The following is a 20691-nucleotide window of genomic DNA, read 5'->3' as shown; positions in this document are numbered from 1 at the left end:
GTTCCCCTTTTTTCTGCTGTTTGGGGCTGAGTCAGGAATTTGCCCTCTCACCATTACCCAATAGAAGAAACACCCAGAGCAATGTTTGAACAGTATGTTCAGTAAAAATTGCAAACTTGTGGGAAGCATTAACACACCAATATATAACCTTAGCATTAAGAGCTTGGGGTTTTGTGGAGGGGCAGGTGTTACATGCACACCCAGGTTCAGCTTATGGTCACTTACCGACACACACACACTCATAGCCCTGCTCAGTAGCAACACTCAAATCGCTTTCAACCAAACATAAGGCACAACCACTTCTTTGGAAAGCCAATGAAATTAAAATAACAGCAAAATGTTACTGGTTATAATGCTCTTTCTCACTCTCACAAGCACACACACCCATCCACGCTTACCCATGACCTTCTCAGTTAAGGTGGAAGGCACTAGCCAGAGGGAGAGATGCTGCCAAATCTGGATCCAAACATGACTCAGGGTGGGCAGGCTTCAGCACGTTTTATCCCCAGAAGCCTTTGCCTTGCTGATTCACAAAACTGGGAGCTACTCTTCCTTACCGATTTTCAAATCTGGTAGGTGTTGATGGCGGGGGCGGGGGGGGGGGGAGGGAGGGTTCTCATGTGTCCAGGCCCAACTATGTCTGGTTCAGGTGACATTTTATCTTTTGTTTCCTTAATGACTTGATTCCTTTTTAACTACCTCCCTGAAGGGATCTCTTACATTCCTGGCTCTTGTCTACCCCACTTGCATGCCTTTTTCATCTTTAGGTATAGTACAGGGGTAGGCAACCTTAGCTCTTTTATGACTCGTGGACTTCAACTCCCAGAATTCCTGAGCCAGCCATGCTGAGGGAAAAGAGAGAGGTTTCCAAGCTGAGCCATGCTGGCTCAGGATTTCTGGGAGTTGGAAGTCCACGAGTCATAAAAGAGCCAAGGTTGCCTATCCCTGGTATAGTAGCTTCAGCCTAGACCAGGGGTAGGCAACCTTGGCTCTCCTGGGGTAGGCAACCTTGACTTCCTCCCAGAATTGGTTTGGCTGGCTCAGGAATTCTGGGACATGAAGTCCATGAGTCATAAAACAGCCAAGGTTGCCTACCCCAGGCCTATACTCCCACGGGCAGGTGGCAGTACATATATACTCTTATCATCCAAAATATGCTTTCATTAAAAGCAAGAGTAAAACTTTTACCAGTGGTGTTTTAAATCTCCTGATGGTTTTAGTTTCAGTTAGTTTTAAAAGTTATCAATGCTTTGCAAATTATGAATGAAAAGCTAGATGTATCTGTTTTTAGTAAGAGTTAAGAAACTTGTTTCTCTCCAGTTTATAGAATGTATTGTTTCAGATTATTTGCCAGGAAGATCGGGGAGTGTGGATATTTTTGTCCAAATCATAAAAGAGCAGCAGTTCTCAACCTTAAGGAGAGAGAAAAAAAGAAATGAGGAGGTGTTGAAAGGCCAGAAACACCAAACTGTATAGCTAAATGGTGCCTCTGTGTGGTTATTCTCTGATGTTACAATTCTTAATTTTCTCTCTAGGTCAATGATTAAGGTAAAGTCATAAAGCAGGGACTGTTATATGGTAGAATGTAAATATACAACACCACTTAAGAATTCTTCTCTTCCTCTTCAGTTAAAGGGACATAAATCAGTCCTTCATGCTTAATGGCATAAAAATTGTTGCTCCCATTGCCAATCTCTATCCTACCACAGAAAAGCTGCCCTGAATGGAAATGTCCTTATGTCCTATATGGAAGACACAGTAGAGAAAGGGATTAACAGATTTCCCATTCAGCAAGCATCACCAGCTGTAAGAAAATACCCACCTAGCAATCTTCTTAACAAAGAATGAGGCTGAGGAGGAAACAGGTTTTGATGGCTCCTTAGATCTTATCAAATCTTGATCCATACTTTGAACAAGCTCCTAGCCATTAATCCCCATGCTAGGAAACAGGATTAGGAAGTGCTAGAAACACTTAACAACCATGTGAGGATTGTACCATTAAGTGGCAAACAGAAAGACATTTCTCCTTTCTGCTTTACTGTGCAGTTCCTCTCTACCACCAATTCTGGTCAGCTGCTCATTGGTCTAACCCAGGTCGATAAATTGGTATTGGTTAGAAAAGTTAATGGATAAAGGAGGAGAGCAGAGGTAGGTAGAAGCCAATTTATCTACTAACCAAAGAAGAATGGCCATGGAGAACAGAGCCCAGCAATCAGAGAAAATGCTGGTCTCATCCCTGAAGTTGAGAACATGGTTAGTCAAATGTATGAAATTGAACTCAAAGTAAAGCTGCTGTGGCTTGTTACCTATTTAAGTGGCAAAACACTCATTTAAATCAGAACAGCTAAGGATTACCCAAAGCTGTTTTGGGGAATGGTTGGGAAGCAGATGAAGGTAACATTCCAAGGGCATGGCAGAAAGAGAGGTTGCCACGCCTTTGTATCATGCTACTATTAAATTAAATGGGAAAAATATAGTACTAACCATCCATCCAAATTGACAAAATTGTCATCAGGCAACTGCAAAAGACAGTTTTATTTGGAACAGCTTACATGGATGGATGGATGGATGGATGGATGGATGGATGGATGGATGGATGGATGGATGGATGGACGGAAAGACAGACATGTCATTTTTTACTGTGGGCACAATGGCACACCTTAAAAATGAAGTTCAGTTGCTTGCTCTCAAACTGTACACATACATAACACACATTTAAACATACTATATACAACATATGTCTAGACTTACAACCATTGCAAGCTTACATCTTGCAATGATACTTTTAACACCATCAAACAACATCTGCCTCTCCCAGGTCCTTGGAAATGAGACTCTATGTGGATAAAAATTATATTTCTAATCTAATGAAAAGGACTAGGGGTGACACGATAGCAGTGTTCCAATATTGGAGGGACTGCCACAAAGAAGAGTTCAACCTCCTCTCCTGAAAGCAGGATAAGAAGCAATCAATGAAAATTAATCAAGGAATGAACCAACCTAGAACTAAGGAGAAATTTTCTGAGGGTGAGAACAATTAATCAGTGGAACTGTTTGCCTTCAGAAGTTGTGGGTGCTTCATCCCTGGAGGTTTTTAAGAAGACATTGGACAGCTGTTTGTACAAAATGATACAGAATCTTCTGCTTGAGCAGGGTGTTGGACTAGAAGATCCTCCAAGATCCTTTCCAATTCTGTTATTCTGTAAAATCCAATCTAAACATCTGGTTCACTATGCTACCACCATAATGTATTAAACATGTATGCTATCTGAATCTCAATGACTCTAGGCAAATCAAATAAATTTAAAAAATCACAATATTTATTTCTGATCTGCTTTTCCTCTGAGGATCCCACAATGGTTTATACCAGTAGGCCAAAAATATCTTAAAATGATCACAATAGAAAAAAAACAATAATAACAATACAAATAAAACTTTTTTGAAAAAAAGAAAGCAATAGAAAAGCCTTAAGCAGTCTGGTGTCAGGCGCAGGAAATCAGAAGCCAGGATAGAGTTCAAAAGCATTAGGTGTTTATTCCATGCAACCTATACAGACAGATCTGTTCTACTAACAGTCAAAGCAAATTGGTTCCAGATAAGAGTCAACTTCAAGGGGGGGGGGCTGGATTTAGGTCTCTTATAAGGATGTAGCGACTCTAAACTGTTGATATATTTGACCCCGCCCTCAGGCTCAGCTGGGTCATCTACATCTGGTCATGAAAAAGTTGTTATGCCATAAATACATCAGTAAAGAGTCAGTTTATAGCAGGGGTCTTCAAACTTGGCCCTTTTATGACATGTGGACTTCAACTCCCAGAATTCCTCAGCCAGCATGCCTGGCTGAGGAATTCTGGGAGTTGAAGTCCACATGTCATAAAAGGGCCAAGTTTGAAGACCCCTGGTTTATAGTGTGTGGATGAGCCAATGTTCTCTTTGAGAACATTTCGTAAATGGGCTGTTCTTAAGAAGCCTCTATTCTGATTACCACACTAGGAAAAAGAAAGCCCCTTCAGGTGGCACAAGTAAAGCCATTCCAGCTTAATTTAAATAATGGTGCTGACAGAAATGAGAAAGGAATCTTTTGTGAACCTGTAGCCTAGAGTGGTTAAAAAGAATTAACAGGAAATGGGTCACTGAGATAAGTCTGTCTTGGCCCCAGTAAAGTCATAGCTGGCATATTAGGCTGCCAGCTGAACATGCGATAGGTTCTCCTGGTAACAGGCTACCATTAGGAATATTCCAAGATATCCATCAAGGTGTTTCATTTGATACAGACTCATTACATCTGTATCTCTAAAAGAGGATGTTAAGAGAGATGCCCTCGTGGAGAACAGGAACCCAGCTAAATTGCTTGATGCCTGGGGCTAAGGCGGCTCTTGGTTCCTTTCACGTTTAATCCGTTGTTCTTATTGCACATACTTTCATTATCCCTGTCATTAATTAAAGCTGAGTCAACTGCTTTTTAAGGGCTGGACTTTTATGATGGTAAGCCTTATGCCCTCCAACTTCCTAAGTATCTCTTTCATCAGACAACTTGAAAGTCCTTATGACAGTAGGAATATCATTAAAAAATAAAAAGAATAGGGAGAAAATGTCCTTATTCTGCTATGGAGTATTTTATTTTTCATTACATGTTCTCTTATTCAACCTGGTGTCAGGCAGCATTCTTGGAGATTACAGAATCATCTGCAAACAGGAGATACCCTGGTCCTCATTCAAATATCCATAAATTATCATTCAACAAACGGTAGATAGGTGCAGGGCAAGTCTATTATCAGTTACAAGCTGCATGCCTTTATCCAGGTCTTAACAAGAACTTTAGCCAGCAACAAACACTAAGGGGCACTGCTATCAGACTGTTTCAAATAATTAAATTCATCCGGTATCCAAAAATCTGAAAAAATTTACATTACTCTCGTGGACTGGTGTTGCTGGTGTGACAGAGGCTGACCAAGATTTCCCGGCCGGCTCCCCCTTTGCTTTAAAAGCTAGATCTTTCCTTATCTTCCCAAGTGACTACTCCATTGTGAGGATAAGCCCCACTGGATCCTCTGTGCAACAACACAGCAACCAGGGAACACTGCCTTCCTTGTCCGAGATGTCCAGCAGAAGTAGGCGAGCGCAACCCTGTCGTTAACCGCAGCGGCAAAGCGTCGTCACCCGTCTGAGTTGCACAAAACCCACGCCCGTAACTGTAGACCGCTTGCCCAGCTCGACATAGGCAACATAGGGCGGCGGGAGAGGGGACGTGGATGTGATCCAAAAAGTGAAGTCACCCGAGGCCCACCCTGCAGAAACAGGGATCCCAACTCGGGTCCGATTCACAAAACAAACTCTACGAAGGCGAGCAGTTTTGGAAGGCGTCGGTTCCCAGCTCCGATCCGAAAGGCTTCCCCGCTTTCCCTACTACTCCTTTCGCATCGGCTCAGAGACGAAGTGCGCCTTGACTAAGGTTCCCCCTTCGGGAACTACGTCGGAAGTGGTGCATCTGCTAAAGCCTCCGCCGGAGTGGGGAGGCTGGATTCGAGGGGGATGAGTCCGACGTGGCTAAGCTTGGGAGGCGGGGCTGGGGCGGGAGGGGCGGGAGAGTGCAGAGCGGAGGCGCGCTGGATGGCAGGGGCAATCTGGAGCTCCCGGGTGTCAGACGGTAATGCATTCAGCCCTGTTCGGGGTGGGTGGGTTGTGAGAACATAGGTCGGAGTCGTCCCTAAGGGAGAAAACAGCTTCCCTTTCCGTTCTAGGGGGGCTGAGGGATTGGGCCGGGTCGGGCCAGGGGCTGTTTGAGGACAATACGCGCGCCGTCGTGGAGTCGATGAGGATGCTGCGAGAGATGCCCTCTCTGCCCGAGCAACAGTGGAGAACAGGAACCCAACTAAATTGCTTGATGCCTGGGGCTAAGGCGGCTTTTGCGTTCCTTCCACGTTTAAATCCGTTGCTCTTCTTGCGCATACTTTCATTATCCCTCTCGTTAATTAAAGCCTGGTCGGTTGCTATTTTAGGGCTAGACTTTTATGATGGTGAGCCTTGTAGAATTTCCAGAGTATTTTAAGTGTTAATTTCAAATGCCTCTCTAACCTTGTGGGAAAAGGGCTGGGACATTTGTCTTCTTACCTCGTCATTTTATCTTCAGATAGAAAATAGCCTGAAGAGTCAACTTATCAAAGTTTTGACCAGTCAGAATCATAGATTATCAAGATAGTGTGCTAAAATGCAAACTTTGTAGACATCATTACTTATCTTTCCATTTAAAGCAATCAATCAATAGTAGTATCCAGAAAAAAATACAACTTATTCTGCAGATAAAACTACAACTACAACTGTTTTAAATGAAAGTTATCACTGTGATGTTGACTCTCACAGCCATACTTAATCTTACCTGTGGTTACTATCTGATTTTACATTCAATATTTGTTGCCTTATTTTACATCAGCAGTAGTTTAAGCATGCCAGCTGCTCCTGTCAAATTTGTCCAACAGTTTATACATTCAGAAGTAAATTAATGGAATGGGTCATGAAAACAGCTGTCCTGGAAAAACAATTAAGTGGATTTCATATTGTGATGTTTAATGGGGTCTGATTATCTAGAACTAAGCCTTATCAGATGTAAGAGAGTGAAATAGGCAACAGATTTGTTGTATCATAGCCTTTCGTGGACTAAAGTTTACTTCATCATATGCAGCAAAATTTTTGTCTGATGTGTGAAATATACATAGGAATGGAGTAGGGAGGTAAAATAGTGATGTCAAATGTCAGTGACATGGAATCCAGTTTAATTGGATGTCACAATTTTCTTTGCTGTGGTGATTTCCAGACTTGCTGAATTAAACAAAATCTGTAGCTTCCATTTAGTGTGATTAAAGCTGGATGTTATTTATAAGAGTTGTAAGAATAATAGTTCAGTACATCTGACTGACACTAGATAAACACAGGAACCAATTCATGGGGTGGAGGCAGCGTTGATATTATAGATGTGTGATTCCAGCCTGGCCAGCTAAAGATTGAAATGATGCATACCTCAGTCTTCTTTCAGCCAGGCCTAGTTTATATAGTTTATCCTGTTACCCAGGGAAGGAGATTATTAAGGACAGCATTTTGATTTGATATTTCCCTTTTTTTTCCCAAAAGACTGCAACCTAGCATCAAGGAGATGTGGAAAAAAATTGATATAATACCTTTTCTAGTTTAATTAAAAGTAGAAACGTATCCAATGTATTCTAAGTAGTGAAAAGAAAAATTATTTGTGTACACAATCTGTAACTTAGAAAAATCCTGACCAAATGATATGATGGGCACCAGTACTGTAAGGTAAAGGTAAAGGTTCCCCCGCACATGCGTGCTAGTCGTTTCCAACTCTAGGGGCCGGTGCTCATCTCCGTTTCAAAGCCGAAGAGCCAGCGCTTGTCCGAGGATGTCTCTGTGGTCATGTGGCCGGCATGACTAGACGCCAAAGGCGCACGGAACGCTGTTACCTTCCCACCGTAGTGGTCCCTATTTTTCTACTTGCATTTTTACGTGCTCTCGAACTGCTAGGTTGGCAGAAGCTGGGACGAGTAACAGGCGCTCACTCTGTTACGCGGCACTCGGGATTCGACCCGCCAAACTGCCGACCTTCTGATCAACAAGCTCAGCATCCTAACCCACTGAGCCACTGCATCTGTAGATGGTTTTAAATGGGGTTTGTCATAAGTTACACCTAGGAGTATCCATGGTGATTGGTTTTTGCATTGGTTGCAAAAGATTATAAAAGATTCAGAAAAAAAGAATTAGAATCTTTGTTTAGATATTCTAGACACTTTAGGGGGAAATGATCTCTCTACTGTAAGTGGATTATTGTTGGCTAATTTGAGTTCATGGATCTATTGCCATCTGATTGGCAAATTATACTGTTAATACATATTGCATTCTGTTTACATGATTCTGTAGAAGTGTAGCAAAACACAGAATTTATGGGATGAGAATTAAGTTTCTGTAACGTTTTCAGTTGTTTCTTGGCTTTGTGACTGAAATCACACTGCTTAACTTGAAAAATAGCTGTCCTAATCTAGGATCTAGTAAGATTTCCAGTGATTGGTTTCTGGCAGAACTTGTCTATCTGCAACTTGCAGAACTAGGAAAAAAAAACAGTAAACATCACAGAATAAATACTGCAAAGTATTTAGAAAGAAAAGTTTTTTTCTTTTTTTAATAGATATTGCCATCTGACCCCTTTAAGGAATGGGTCAGACGAAAAGTTAGATCAGATCTCAGTGTATTAGTGAAAGGGCTTGATCAAAAGTAACTAAAATTGTAATACATTTCATTTTTATTTAACAACAGATGGAGAACTGTGCACCTGTAGGATTAGAAGTGCTGTATGGGAATGGGGATACCATAGTCATTAGGGAAGATGCTGAGAATGGAAAATCCTGAGGGGATGTTTTGAATCTCTCAGTGGTGCAGCTACAATGATTGGAAGCTATGTAGCTGTAGCTGTTGGCAGAAGATCAGGATTTTCAGTAGAATTGCAGGCACTTATTACTGAACTATAAAAAAGCTCTGGGAATGAATTTGCTCATTGCTATTTCTATTTCCGCTGTAGAAAATAAGATGACATTTTGTCTGCAAGCACTTGCATAATTATAGACAAGCCACGGACTTCCAAAAAAGTGTGCCTGTAATTTCTTTCATTTTCCAGAATGGTTTGTTGGACAAGAGATCAGCTGGAAAAAAATGTTAATGGACATCCTGTTCTCAGCTGTGTGTGTAGTAGGGAGGAAACCAAGAGGAGAAGTTCTGATTGTACCATCTAGCAGCTCCAAAAATCTCCCATGTGATTAATATTCTGGACTATTTCTTCTTTTGCTCCTTCTCTTTATTGGATGAGGTGCAAGCTTACATATCCAGTAGTGATGGCCAGTGTGTGTAGGAAAGTGGTAGACGTTTAGCTGAGGACAGAAAGCTGTCGTTGCAAGCAAATTAGAAGACACTGTGCAGCTATTCTGTTTTTTTCCCCTTAGTGGAATTTGTGTAATTAAAAAAAATAAAGATGGGAAAGTTTGGTAAATGATGACATCTGGAATCCTCCCACCTCTGAATTTGATGAGTAGAGCAAGCTCTGAAAATGTCCTGCTTAGCCAGAGGGACAAATGTGACATAGAACACAGTTCCAAGCAAGAATATTCAAAATAGCCTATAATTATGCAGTTCAGGAATTCTAGGAGTTGTACTCATAAAATGTTTGAAGGACACTCGGTTGAAAAAAAAGCTGTTTTAAATCATTCAAATAGATACACCAATAAAAGCCATATTATTGTTTTCACATCTAGTGTTGTTTCTCCAGTGACTTGTTGTTCTCACTGACTTGGATAAATTATTCACACCCTGCAGTTTATTGCTTAAGGTCTTCAACAGATAAGATGCCTTTAGGAAGACAGCTGCTTCCCAGCTAGTCATGTCACCATTGCTTGGAGAGAAATCTTTCCTTGGAATTCCAGCATGGAATGTGCTCTGAGTCAGCCTCTGGATGTGTCCTTAGGTCAGGAGGCTGCATGTTTTTTGCTTCAAGCTTTTTCCCTGGGCAATCAAAGGCTGAGTCAAATATAGCTGTTTTCTTTAAGTTGATTGACAGGCAGAACTTGCTCATCTGAATCTTGATGATTTGTAGAGGAATATGTGAGGTTTTTTTCCCCTCCTTTGGAAACCATTTGTTTGAGCTGCAAGGAGCTCTAAAAATGTTTCCCTTGATCTCTCATCTTAAGGAAAATGCATGCGTAATGTCCATAGACTGCATACAGTTGCAAGAAAAAGTATGTGAACCCTTTGGGATTATGTGGAGTTTTGCATGAATTGGCCATAAAATGCGCTCTAAACGTCATGTAAGTCACAACAATAGAAAAACACAGTCTGCTTAATATAATACTACACAAACATTAGCTGTTGTCATGTTGTAATTGAACATAAGATGGAAACATTCACAGTGCAGGGTGGAAAAAGTATGTGAACCCCTAGCCTAATGACTTCTCCAAGAGCTAATTGGAGCCAGGAGTGAGCCAACCTTGAGTCCAGCCAGTGTGATGATATTGGATGTGTTGCTGACAGCTGTCCTGCCCTTTAAAAACACACACCTGTTTTGGGTTTACTGGTCTCAAGAAGCACTATCTGATGTGAACCATGCCTCGCAGAAAAGAGCTCTCAGAAGACCAACGATCAAGAATTGTTGACTTGCATGAAGCTGGAAAGGGTTACAAAAGTATCTCCAAAAGCCTTGATGTTCATGTGTCCACGGTAAGACAGACTGTCTACAAATGGAGAAAGTTTAGCACTGTTGCTACTCTCCCTAGGCGTGGTCGTCTTGTAAAAATGACTGCAAGAGCACAGCGCATAATGCTTAATGAGGTAAAGAAGAATCCTAGAGTGTCAGCTAAAGACCTACAGAAATCTCTGGCACATGCTAACATTTTTGTTAACACATCTACAATAAGGAAAACATTAAACAAGAATGGAGTACATGGGAGGACACCACGGAGGAAGCTATTGCTGTCCAAAAAAAATATTGCAGCACGTTTGAAATTTGCAAAAGAGCACCTGGATGTTCCACAGCACTACTGGCAAAATATACTGTGGACAGATGAAACCAAAATTGAGTTGTTTGGGAAAAACACACAACACTATGTGTGGAGAAAAAAAGGCACAGCACACCAACATCAAAACCTCATCCCCACTGTAAAACATGGCGGAGGGAGCATCATGGTTTGGGGCTGCTTTGCTGCCTCAGGGCCTGGACGGATTGTTGTCATTGATGGGAAAATGAATTCCAGAGTTTATCAGGACATTTTGCAGGAAAACGTACGACCATCTGTCCACCAACTGAAGCTCCGCAGAGGATGGGTGATGCAACAGGACAATGACCCAAAGCATACAAGTAATTCAACAAAACAATGGCTTCAACAGAACAGAATACGCCTTCTGGAGTGGCCCAGTCAGAGTCCTGACCTCAACCCGACTGAAATGCTGTGGCATGACCTTAAGAGAGCGATTCACACCAGACATCCCAAGAATATTGCTACACTGAAACAGTTTTGTGCAGAGGAGTGGTCCAAAATTACTCCAGATCGTTGTGCAGGTCTGATCTGCAACTACAGGAAACGTTTGGTTGAGGTTATTGCTGCCAAAGGAGGGTCAACCAGTTATTAAGTCCAAAGGTTCACATACTTTTTCCACCCTGCACTGTGAATGTTTCCATCTTATGTTCAATTAAAACATGACAACAACTAATGTTTGTGTAGTATTATTTTAAGCAGACAGTGTTTTTCTATTGTTGTGACTTACATGATGTTTAGAGCGCATTTTATGGCCAATTCATGCAAAACTCCACGTAATCCCAAAGGGTTCACATACTTTTTCTTGCAACTGTATGTGTACGTAAGATTCTTTGTGTTGTAATTAGAGGCATAGTTAAAATAGGAATGCAATACTTCTGTATAATTTCTCTTTATTTTTTATTTAATAAAAAATATAAGTAGAGATCACATTACAAGAAGGTAGTGGTGGGCCTTTCATAAAGGGCTTCCCAATTATAATTTGAGATTGTTGTCCCAATTTGCTACCACCACCATTTGTAGAGGACAAGTATCCTTGTCTTGCTCCACATAGAAGCATGCTGCTCTTGCTTCATGCCCCCAGTCACTACTAGCTACAGTTTTATGGTAACACAACTTGCAGAAAATGCTCTGTAACTTGTGGCTGACTCAAAAATAACTTATCTTGATAGTGTCCATGCAGCAAAGAAAAAATTAAGGCATTAGACCCACACACTGATTTTGATTTACAGGAATTTCAAAAACGTAAGTTGAGTTCATGCTGCTGATAAGAGATATCTGTCTCTTCTCTGCAGCCTGCTACTTGGGAGGAAGAAAAAGAAGGGGGTCAAAAAAAAAAGGGGGGGTTTCAGAAAGAGAACTGATGCCTTTACTAAACCTTCTGGTCTGGCTGGGTTCCCTGCTTGACTCAGCTCTGCCTCCTAAATAGTAATTCATGAGGATATGTGTCCAGTAACAACAGCAACAACAACAATAAACAAAAATTAAACTCCCAGATGTAATATATCCAGGTACTACTGTTATTTCCCATGCTCCCAAAGCTGTTGAGGCTATTAGAATTCTTTTGGTAGTTTTAACAAAATGTTCATTTAATACTGTTGAGTAGATCACAGACTTAATTAAGATATACTTTGTTTACTCCTAGAATCTGGCCTAAGAGAGTATGGTCCATGTAAACAGAAGTTCTATTTTAGCATCCTTTTGCAAATGACTGTTTGTTCATTTGTTTGTTATAGGCGTGGCATCTAAAAAAAGGACTTCCATGTATTGTGTGTGTGTAAAAATAAAAAAAAAGAACTGACTTAAAAATAAACTCCGGAGGAGTCTTTTTCTTAACTTCTCTTTTACTACTTCAGATGTTGAGGGATCTGAAGGAGTATTCAGGTTAATTCGATGTATAAAAATTGACCAGATTGACAATTGGCTCTTACTTAACCCAACCATAGGATAGAATCCCCTACCAAATTTTGGACAGAATCCAAATGGAACATACAGATCTGTCTTCCAATAGAGGGATGGCTGAAAAATTGACATTGCTGCCCCAGACTGCTCCTTAAAACAATTGTTTCATTGTGACCAATGGTAGGCTCACAATTTGTGTTGCAGACTGTTTTGCCTACACCAGTTGGCTTTCACTTATAGGCAATTTAATGAATGGGACCATTCACTGCTGATAGAAGGAATGTATGTGCTGAATAGAAAAATACTCAAGTGTCTCATATAAATTCACTCTAAGAAATAGTTTTAATATCATATGTCAGATATAGTCAGCCAGAAGTCAAAGAATATGTGTTGACTGTGACATCAACATTATAGCTTTATTTCTGTGATAGGGGTTCCTTTGAAATTCTTTGGGAGGAAGGATTTAATTTTTGATTTTCTTTCTAGAGAAGATTAATCCAACATGGCTTAATTTGATTGTTTAAAGCAAGGGTCTTCAAACTTGGTCCTCTTATGACTTGTGGACTTAAACTCCCAGAATTCCTCAGCCAACCTGCCTGGCTGAGGAATTCTGGGAGTTGAAGTCCACAAATCATAAGAGGGCCAAGTTTGAAGACGCCTGGTTTAAAGCGACCATTTGACCATGTGAGGCCATTGTAGTATCTGTATCAGAAAAGTATGTATTTGGTTTCACTATCATCAGATCTGTAGAGATCCCAAATGTTCTTAGTTTCCTGTAAATGCAACTGCTGAAAACGTAATGATGATGACGATGATTTATTAAACTTGCACGCTGCCCAAGTCTCAGTGACTCTGGGCATCTCACAACAAGCAAAAGATTACAATAAAATCAATAAAACATGAAAACGAAAGATAAAAGATGGCAAACACGATAGACAAGATGGAATGAAGCAAAGGGTCTCACTTTCCCTTTCCCAGAGGCTGAGTGAGGAACCAGCTCTTCACAGCCTTTCTAAACAACAGCAGAATTGGGCCATCTGGATCTGGGGTGGGGGTGGGGAACTTCCAGAGGGCAGGCACTGCTGCAGAAAAGGTGCATGCACTTCTGAGGTCTTGGTAGGTTACCTTTAATTGAAGGAATCTGGAGTGCACCAGCCCTGCAGGATTGAGTTGGCTGGGCAGATGTTACAAGAAACAGACAGTCCCTCAACTGATGATACTGTATCTTACTGATGATACTGAACCCAAACCAATGGTTAATCTCACAATTGAGGGGGAGAGGGAGAGGGAGAGAGAGAAAAACTCTGCTAACCCCAAAGAGGGGCCTAGGGAGTGATTTCCCTAATCAACACTGTCTGGAATTGGCCCCAGAGAAATCGAGAACCACCATAAAATGGTGCTCCCAATCCACAGAGCCAACTCAGAAGGATACCATGGTCAACAGTATAGAAAACTGCTGAGGGTTCAAGGAGCACAGGAATGGATGTCTCCTCCTAACTATGTCTCTTTGCCCTAAGGCAGGGGTAGGCAACCTCGGCTCTTTTATGACTCATGGACTTCAACTCCCAGAATTCCTGAGTCAGCTATGCTGACTCAAGAATTCTGGGAGTTGAAGTCCATGAGTCATAAAAGAGCCGAGGTTGCCTACCCCTGCCCTAAGGCCTGGTGGATGGAATCCATTCAGGAAGGGGGAGGAGCTAACCGGCAGTTGGTTTCTCAGCTGAGCCAAAGGCATATATCCTCTTTTTTCCAATGTTTTTTTTCTTTAGAAGTAAAGGTTTTTCTCGGCAGATGACAAGCACATACTTGGGGATGAGTGTGCCCCATCACTATCCCTATTATAATTCTGTGGTGGATTGGGTATGGCAAGGATCCCCAATCTGTGGGCCATGGCCCACTAGTGGGCCATGAGGGGATTGCAACCAGGCCGGGGAAATGGCCGGCAAGCATGCGCACACAAGTGCATCCTCGTTGCGTGAGCAGCAGGTGAGAGTGTGCGCACATGCTCCATTTGTGTGAGTGGCAGATGTGCATGCATGCTGCTCACACAAATGGAGCTGTGTGCATGGTGCTTGCCAGTCACTCGCTCAGATCCATCCTCTCCCCGCCCCCGCCGGTCCACAAAGCCAGAAACATTGGGGAACTCTTTGATACATGTTACTTTGCTACATAGATTACAAAGATGGCAAAGTTGTTGACTAAGGAGACTGCTGTCAATTAGGTGTATTCCCAATTACATAGTGAATAATTTTATGACTACCTTTGAAGAGCAAATAAATGTAGATGAGCCCCACCCCACTTATTTTCAAATCTATTTGTGAAATAAAATAATTCATTCTTAATCTTGTAACCTTTCCTTACTGAAATCCTGATCTAAATATTTTATAAATCACACATTTACATTAACGTAAGTGTTAATTATGGGGATGAGATCTCAATTCTTTTGGATCTTTAAAAGTCCCTCAGTGTCTCCTCAATTAGCCTTGTAGGTAAGGGCAGAGGGAATTAGCTCATAAATATTTTTGCCTGTTATGTACCTAAGAACAGTTAATCAGGAATTGCACTGAGTGACATTTCCCTATTTCAGGTAAACAAAACTGGATTAACGTTGCTGTCCTTGAAATAAAAAAGAGAGGCGATCTGAATGGGAACAAGGAGAATAAATGCAATGAGAGAGGTGATTTTCAACTTACTGATAGTAAAAAAGAAACATAAATCTGGTTTTTCTCTCTTGCTTTCAGGGATTATCCAGCAGAGGCTGATTCCACAGAGTCACGATGGGGGAAAGGTTGCTCCTTGGTGGAATCCTCTCTTTCCTGTTGCTCAGCGTCGTCTGTCAGGCCCAGGATCTTCCACTGAGCCAGGCAACCCGAGAGACGAGCTCCCTGTGTGAAAAAGATGCTAGGTCCTGGGGAGCTGTATTCAGTGAAGAACGCCTAGATGCCTGGATCTGTTCTCTGATTGGTTCCCTTATGGTGGGATTGAGTGGGGTTCTTCCTGTACTCTTTGTTCCTCTTAAGACGGGAGCAGCGCTGAAATCAGAAGGTAGACCAGTTCTTCAGCAAAGCATTCTTGTTAGAGTGCATTCTTATCATTTGTGCCTGTTCTCCCCAGTCGGTGAATACGAGAGATAGCATGTATGTTTAAAGCAGCAGCTTGAGTGCTATTTATGGCCATGTACTGCTCCTTCTCTGAAATGTGGTAATAATCTGTTCTGTCGTTTTTGCAAAGTAACTTCATAGCTAAAGGTGAGGCCTCGTGTTTTGTTCAGGGAGTAGTTTGAAAGTCACGTTGGACTTCACCCGTCGTACTTTATCCCGTTAACCAAAATTTCACAACCCAAGAAGTGGAGTTCTCTGATTTACGTAAAGGAAGATAAGGAAGTGTTTTTGCATGTACCTTAGCAGTTTGTACCATTTGATTTGCGTTAGTTATAGCAATGACCAAAATATGAGACAGAAGATTGAAGCTCTACTCACTGACCACAAGAAAGCCAACTCGGTACCTTCTCAGTGGCTTTTCAGTTTTTGCCAGTGCCCACCCTGTTGTGTTGTCTTACATCTTAAATAAGTGTGTGGGTTAAATCAATCAATATATTCTCTAGCAAGTGATCAGATCTTTAGAATATCCATAACTTGTTTATTTGCCAAAGGGCCAGACATCAACTATCTTGTTTCTCTCTGTTGGGTCCAACACAGATGGCAGTGGGAATCTCCCAGTGTGCAGCTTTTGCTGTTCTCAAAAGTACAACTTAGAGCAGAGGTCCCCAAACTTTTGAGCACCAGAGACCGGTTATGTGGAGGAGGTGTGGTTTTGTGTGCTGCCTGCATTCCGCGGATGGGGCTTTGCTTGTTTGTGCGGACCAGTTTCTGGCATGCTGCGGCCCGATACCACAGCATGCCGTATCAGGGGTTGGGGACCCCTGACTTAGAGTTTAAAGTTTATCAGTGTTTTGTTGGAAGCAATGGAGCTGAGCTGATTGAATAGCTGTATCTGTTGTATGCAAATGTCTTCTGAGACTTGTCCTGTGTAGGAGAATAAGAGCAAACCCTGCAGTGACTGGCTGCTATTTGTTTTTCAGAGGGATCCCATCGAATGAAACAGCTGTTGAGTTTTGCTATCGGTGGGCTTCTGGGAAATGTGTTTCTCCACTTGCTTCCGGAAGCCTGGGCCTACACTTGTAGTGCTGCTGCAGGTAATACCCAAGCCTATATCAAGATTATGAGACGGGTCCACTTCATCACCTCTGTGAAGATGTGTTGTAGATTCTGGAACGGATTCATTTTGTGCGGTTGCAATCATAGAAAGGCCTGGTATGATAAAAGAATCAGGCACAGCCGCTGTATATCTATAGGGGCAATAAGGAAAAATATAGACAAATTGAACCTTCATGTGCTATAACAGTCTTGGATGGTGAGGGAGCCGAAGAGCTAAAATTAACAGATTGATTAGTAGAAGTGGGATCTTCTGACCTTGTAGCACACCAGGAGCACCATTAAGAGAGGTACCTGTCCTTGTTTTGCTGTCTGCTTTGAATTTGGAGAGGTTATCTTTCTTAAAACTGTCGCCCCTGTCCTGGTGATTCTTCTGGAATGTTCTCTTATCTGGCCTCTGGGCTTCGTCATCTCACACATCTCTGGCTGTCATGCTTCTTGGCTACAGTCAAGAGCGTTTAATCAAAGGTACCATTTAAGAACTTGCCAGGCTATGCCGGGAGGATATATTAGCTATTGCAAGCTGCAGGTTTCCAGCTGTGCGTATAATTTAAGAAGGCTTGGATGTTAAATTTTCAGCTTTGAACATGCATGATTATAGCCAGAGTTGTACATGATTTTTTATTCAATAAATCCTAGTCTTGTTTGAAGACTAATGCATGAAACACACAGCTTTCAGGACTTAGGCTTTCAAAAAATAAAATCAACATTCTGTAGCAAAACCTGGATAGGCAGGAAATTACATCGATGAAGGACCTAGGAAGGAAAAAAGTGTTAAATATACAGTAATAGCCAGAAGGAAACAGAGTTATGCAAACTTACAAGCCCTTAACTTTTAAATAAAAATAATTTCAAGTGGTTAACTGCAATCAAACTTTTAGAAAGATGAAAATCAGATTATTTTTTTTCAAGAGTACAAACTCCATGCTGGATACTACATTATCAATGTGCTACAAATTAGGCCTTTCTCACATTTTATTTTATTACAGGCTATGGTACTTTTATTATAAATGGATCATACTTTTTTTCAAATTACCTTTTCTGGTACCCAGCTTTTGGGACAATAAAGCAATGAAACATGCCCTCTGCGGAATCCGTTTCCCTGGGGATGCTTAGAGCCGTGAAGAATCATCCTGTGCAGCCATGATTTTTAGGGTTACAGTAGGAACTGATTGCTCTACTTCTTCTCCCCACCCTTACAAGGAGAAGGGCAGAGCTTCCAACAGCAGAAGCTTCTGGGGCTCTGGGTGATCATTGGCCTGCTGACCTTCCTGAGTCTGCAGAAGATGTTCCCAGATAGTGAAAAACAAGAAAGCGCCAACTTGGTGAGTGGAGTGTGGAAGGAGCACTTGAATTCACTTTAGATACGGCATGATGTGCTGCTCTTTGCTCCGCATGATACTTTATCCCATCTGTTCCTTTGAAGCTTCCTTCGTGATTTAGGAATTCAGTGTATAAAAAACTGGGGGGGGCAAAAGAAAGGCATCCATTTATTGTGCCCCACAGGAATCTTCTACTAATAGTGAAGAGCTTTAGGCACTGTGTCGAATTTCTCTCCTTTCCGTTTCTGCCCTCTGCTTCTGCACTGAGCGTAAACTGTTGCGAATATCTAGTTTCTGAAAGTGTGTATGGGTGTGTATCCTATAGCTACGCGGTGCTTCAGATTTGATACCCAAAATAGGCTTTACGGCGCAGAAGGATCCAGATGTAGCACCTGTCTGCTGTTTTTCAAAGCGCCCACATTGTTGTCTGGGATCATGTAGCAGCTTTAGAGGACAGCCCCATGGAAAGGCAGAGTTGCTTTTTAAAGAGTTGCAGGCAAATGCTACATTTATGCCCCTGTGCGCTTGAAGCATCTTTTTGGAAGTGTCTTGCAAATTTCAAAACAGCAATTTTTCATGGTTCTTTTTTTTTTAAAAAAGTGTGTAGTTTGGGGTGGAATTAGAGAGACGAGCGAATGATACTGATTTTGCTTCCACAGCAGTGTTTGGAGTATATAAAGGTGTTTAATTTGTGTGACTTTACTCTCACCTAGTATATATTCAAAATGATACCTTGTGTGTTGCATTTGGAATGGGATGTTTTAAAGGGAATAAGAGAAACCTCTTAGCCACTGTCTGATGGACACGGATAAAGTTCAGCCATTTCTCCATGATTTAGATCAATAATTGCAAACCAGTTACCGACAGCACCATGAATGGCAGCAGTTTCACTAGGCAAGAGGCAAACACTCCAGTCCAAAGAAAGAAGTCAAGCACTGCTCATTGTAATGGGTCTTCTCATTTACTCTCATCATCAGCTCAGAAAATCAAGGTAAAACATTTCATGATGGGCTCTAGAGATCCATGGCCCATAGAGAAATAAACCACTTGAAGAAAAACACTCAAAAAGGAAGTTCATGGCCTGTTGAAAATAAGCAAATGGGACAGGATCCTAAAGAAGAGCAAACTTTCCATTTGTTACACTTTGTACTATAAAATATAGAGCTGCTTTATAGTGACTGAGACTATTAAGACACCCAACCCTGTATATCCCATTTTCACACGTGCAAGTCTTATCTGTTCTGGCTGCCTCCTTGTATAGGAGATGCCAAGGATTGCAAAATCTGAGATTTTGCATATACAAAAGATACCCTCTGCCACTGAACAAAGGTACCAACTCCATCTCACTGCCCCATATACCTGGTCCCCAAGTATATCCTCCTTAACTTTAATTCTTTGTAAGGTTATGTTTAGAGAGAGAATAGGACTAAGTAAGTGGTCTGGATTCCAAGGGGAAAAGTTGATTTGTAATACCTTCCATAAAGAAGCAAAAGACACATTTGATTTAAAAGATGTTCCAACAGGGGTGACGTGCATGCAGACACATATCTAATTACTTTTTTCCCCCTCTTTGAATTCAGATAGTTGCACAGCCCTAATAAACAGCCAGTGTCTATTATTTTAACAATATTCTTATTCTGCAATCACTAGAGGAATGCTATTTTCTGCAGTGCAGGAACTCTGTATTCTTAAAAATATACTTTCCAATTGAGGAGCTTGGTCACACGCGCTGTGTTCTTGTTGAGAACTATCAGGGCATATAGAGTTATGCTCATCAAAACGCAGTAATGCTGAATCGGCTGAATTTTGTATTTGTGTGTTTTTAGGGACATCATTTATTTCCATGTCGCTTTTCCCAAAGCAATGTACCTCCTTGATCCCATATTCAAATATTTATTCATTATTTTATTAGCATGAATAAATGTATATTGTGTAAATTTGTACTCAGAGAAAATAAAGACCTTTATTCCAGTCACAGACCAGTTTAAGGTTTACAGAATAAAAGTATTCTTATGTGAATAGTTGCATGCGAAAATTTAGGCACCCTAATCAAACTCTATGATTCAATGGATCCCTAAATGAACAAAAGCTGGCACAACCTCTACAAAGGTAAACACAACAATTTCCTGCAAACTTGAAATCAAGTTCTTCAGGTACAGTTGTTGCCAATTAAGAAGAAGAAAATGGCAAGTTTCAGAAGTTGGGTATTTAGTCAGCATTGTAATACCTCTTTCGGCAGGAATAACAGCTTCTCATGTTTCCTCTAGTCAACAGAGGGTCTTTCTACTGTATTCATTTGGAATTTCCCCCTGTCTCTTGCAGATCTTTCCTAGCTCAGAAATATTCATAGCATAGGTTTCTGTACCTGCACTGTCACCATGTGGCATGGGTTCTTTTTGAGCTGATGGTGTATTGTTCTTTTGCAACACAGAAAGCAATACAGTAGACACTTTTGCTTTTTTTTAAAAAAAAACTACAACAAATATTTGCAACACAGTCCCAGTGTTGGGTTTCCTCCTAAGTCTCCCTCTCGGAGACTATCCCCTTCTATCTCTCCTTCCTCCCCTTTTCTCTCTGATTCTCTTCTCCATTTCTGGGCTTGATAAGAGAGAGAGAGAGAGAGAGAGAGAGTGAAAAGAAAGGAATGGGCTTTAATGTTTTGCCATGGCTTTTCCA

At 41.4% G+C, this 20691-nt stretch overlaps 1 protein-coding gene across 1 annotated transcript in view; it reads left to right on the top strand.

Annotated features, from left to right (window-relative positions):
• Positions 1 to 5579: 5579 nt before the first annotated feature.
• Positions 5580 to 20691, top strand: part of SLC39A13 (solute carrier family 39 member 13) — a 29093-nt gene continuing 13981 nt past the window's right edge. Inside the window, exons 1-5 of the mRNA XM_081339743.1 lie at positions 5580 to 5647; positions 15221 to 15524; positions 16561 to 16674; positions 17897 to 18018; positions 18854 to 19006. Coding sequence (XP_081195869.1) covers positions 15257 to 15524; positions 16561 to 16674; positions 17897 to 18018; positions 18854 to 19006 — 657 coding nt within the window. The 5' untranslated portion in view covers positions 5580 to 5647; positions 15221 to 15256. The remainder of the gene's footprint in view (positions 5648 to 15220; positions 15525 to 16560; positions 16675 to 17896; positions 18019 to 18853; positions 19007 to 20691) is intronic.

Source organism: Vipera berus, assembly GCF_964194415.1.
Source record: "Vipera berus genome assembly, chromosome: 1".
Taxonomy (NCBI): Eukaryota; Metazoa; Chordata; class Lepidosauria; order Squamata; family Viperidae; genus Vipera; species Vipera berus.
The sequence above is the reverse complement of the archived record's forward strand: the minus strand, read 5'-3'. Positions and strand labels throughout refer to the sequence as shown.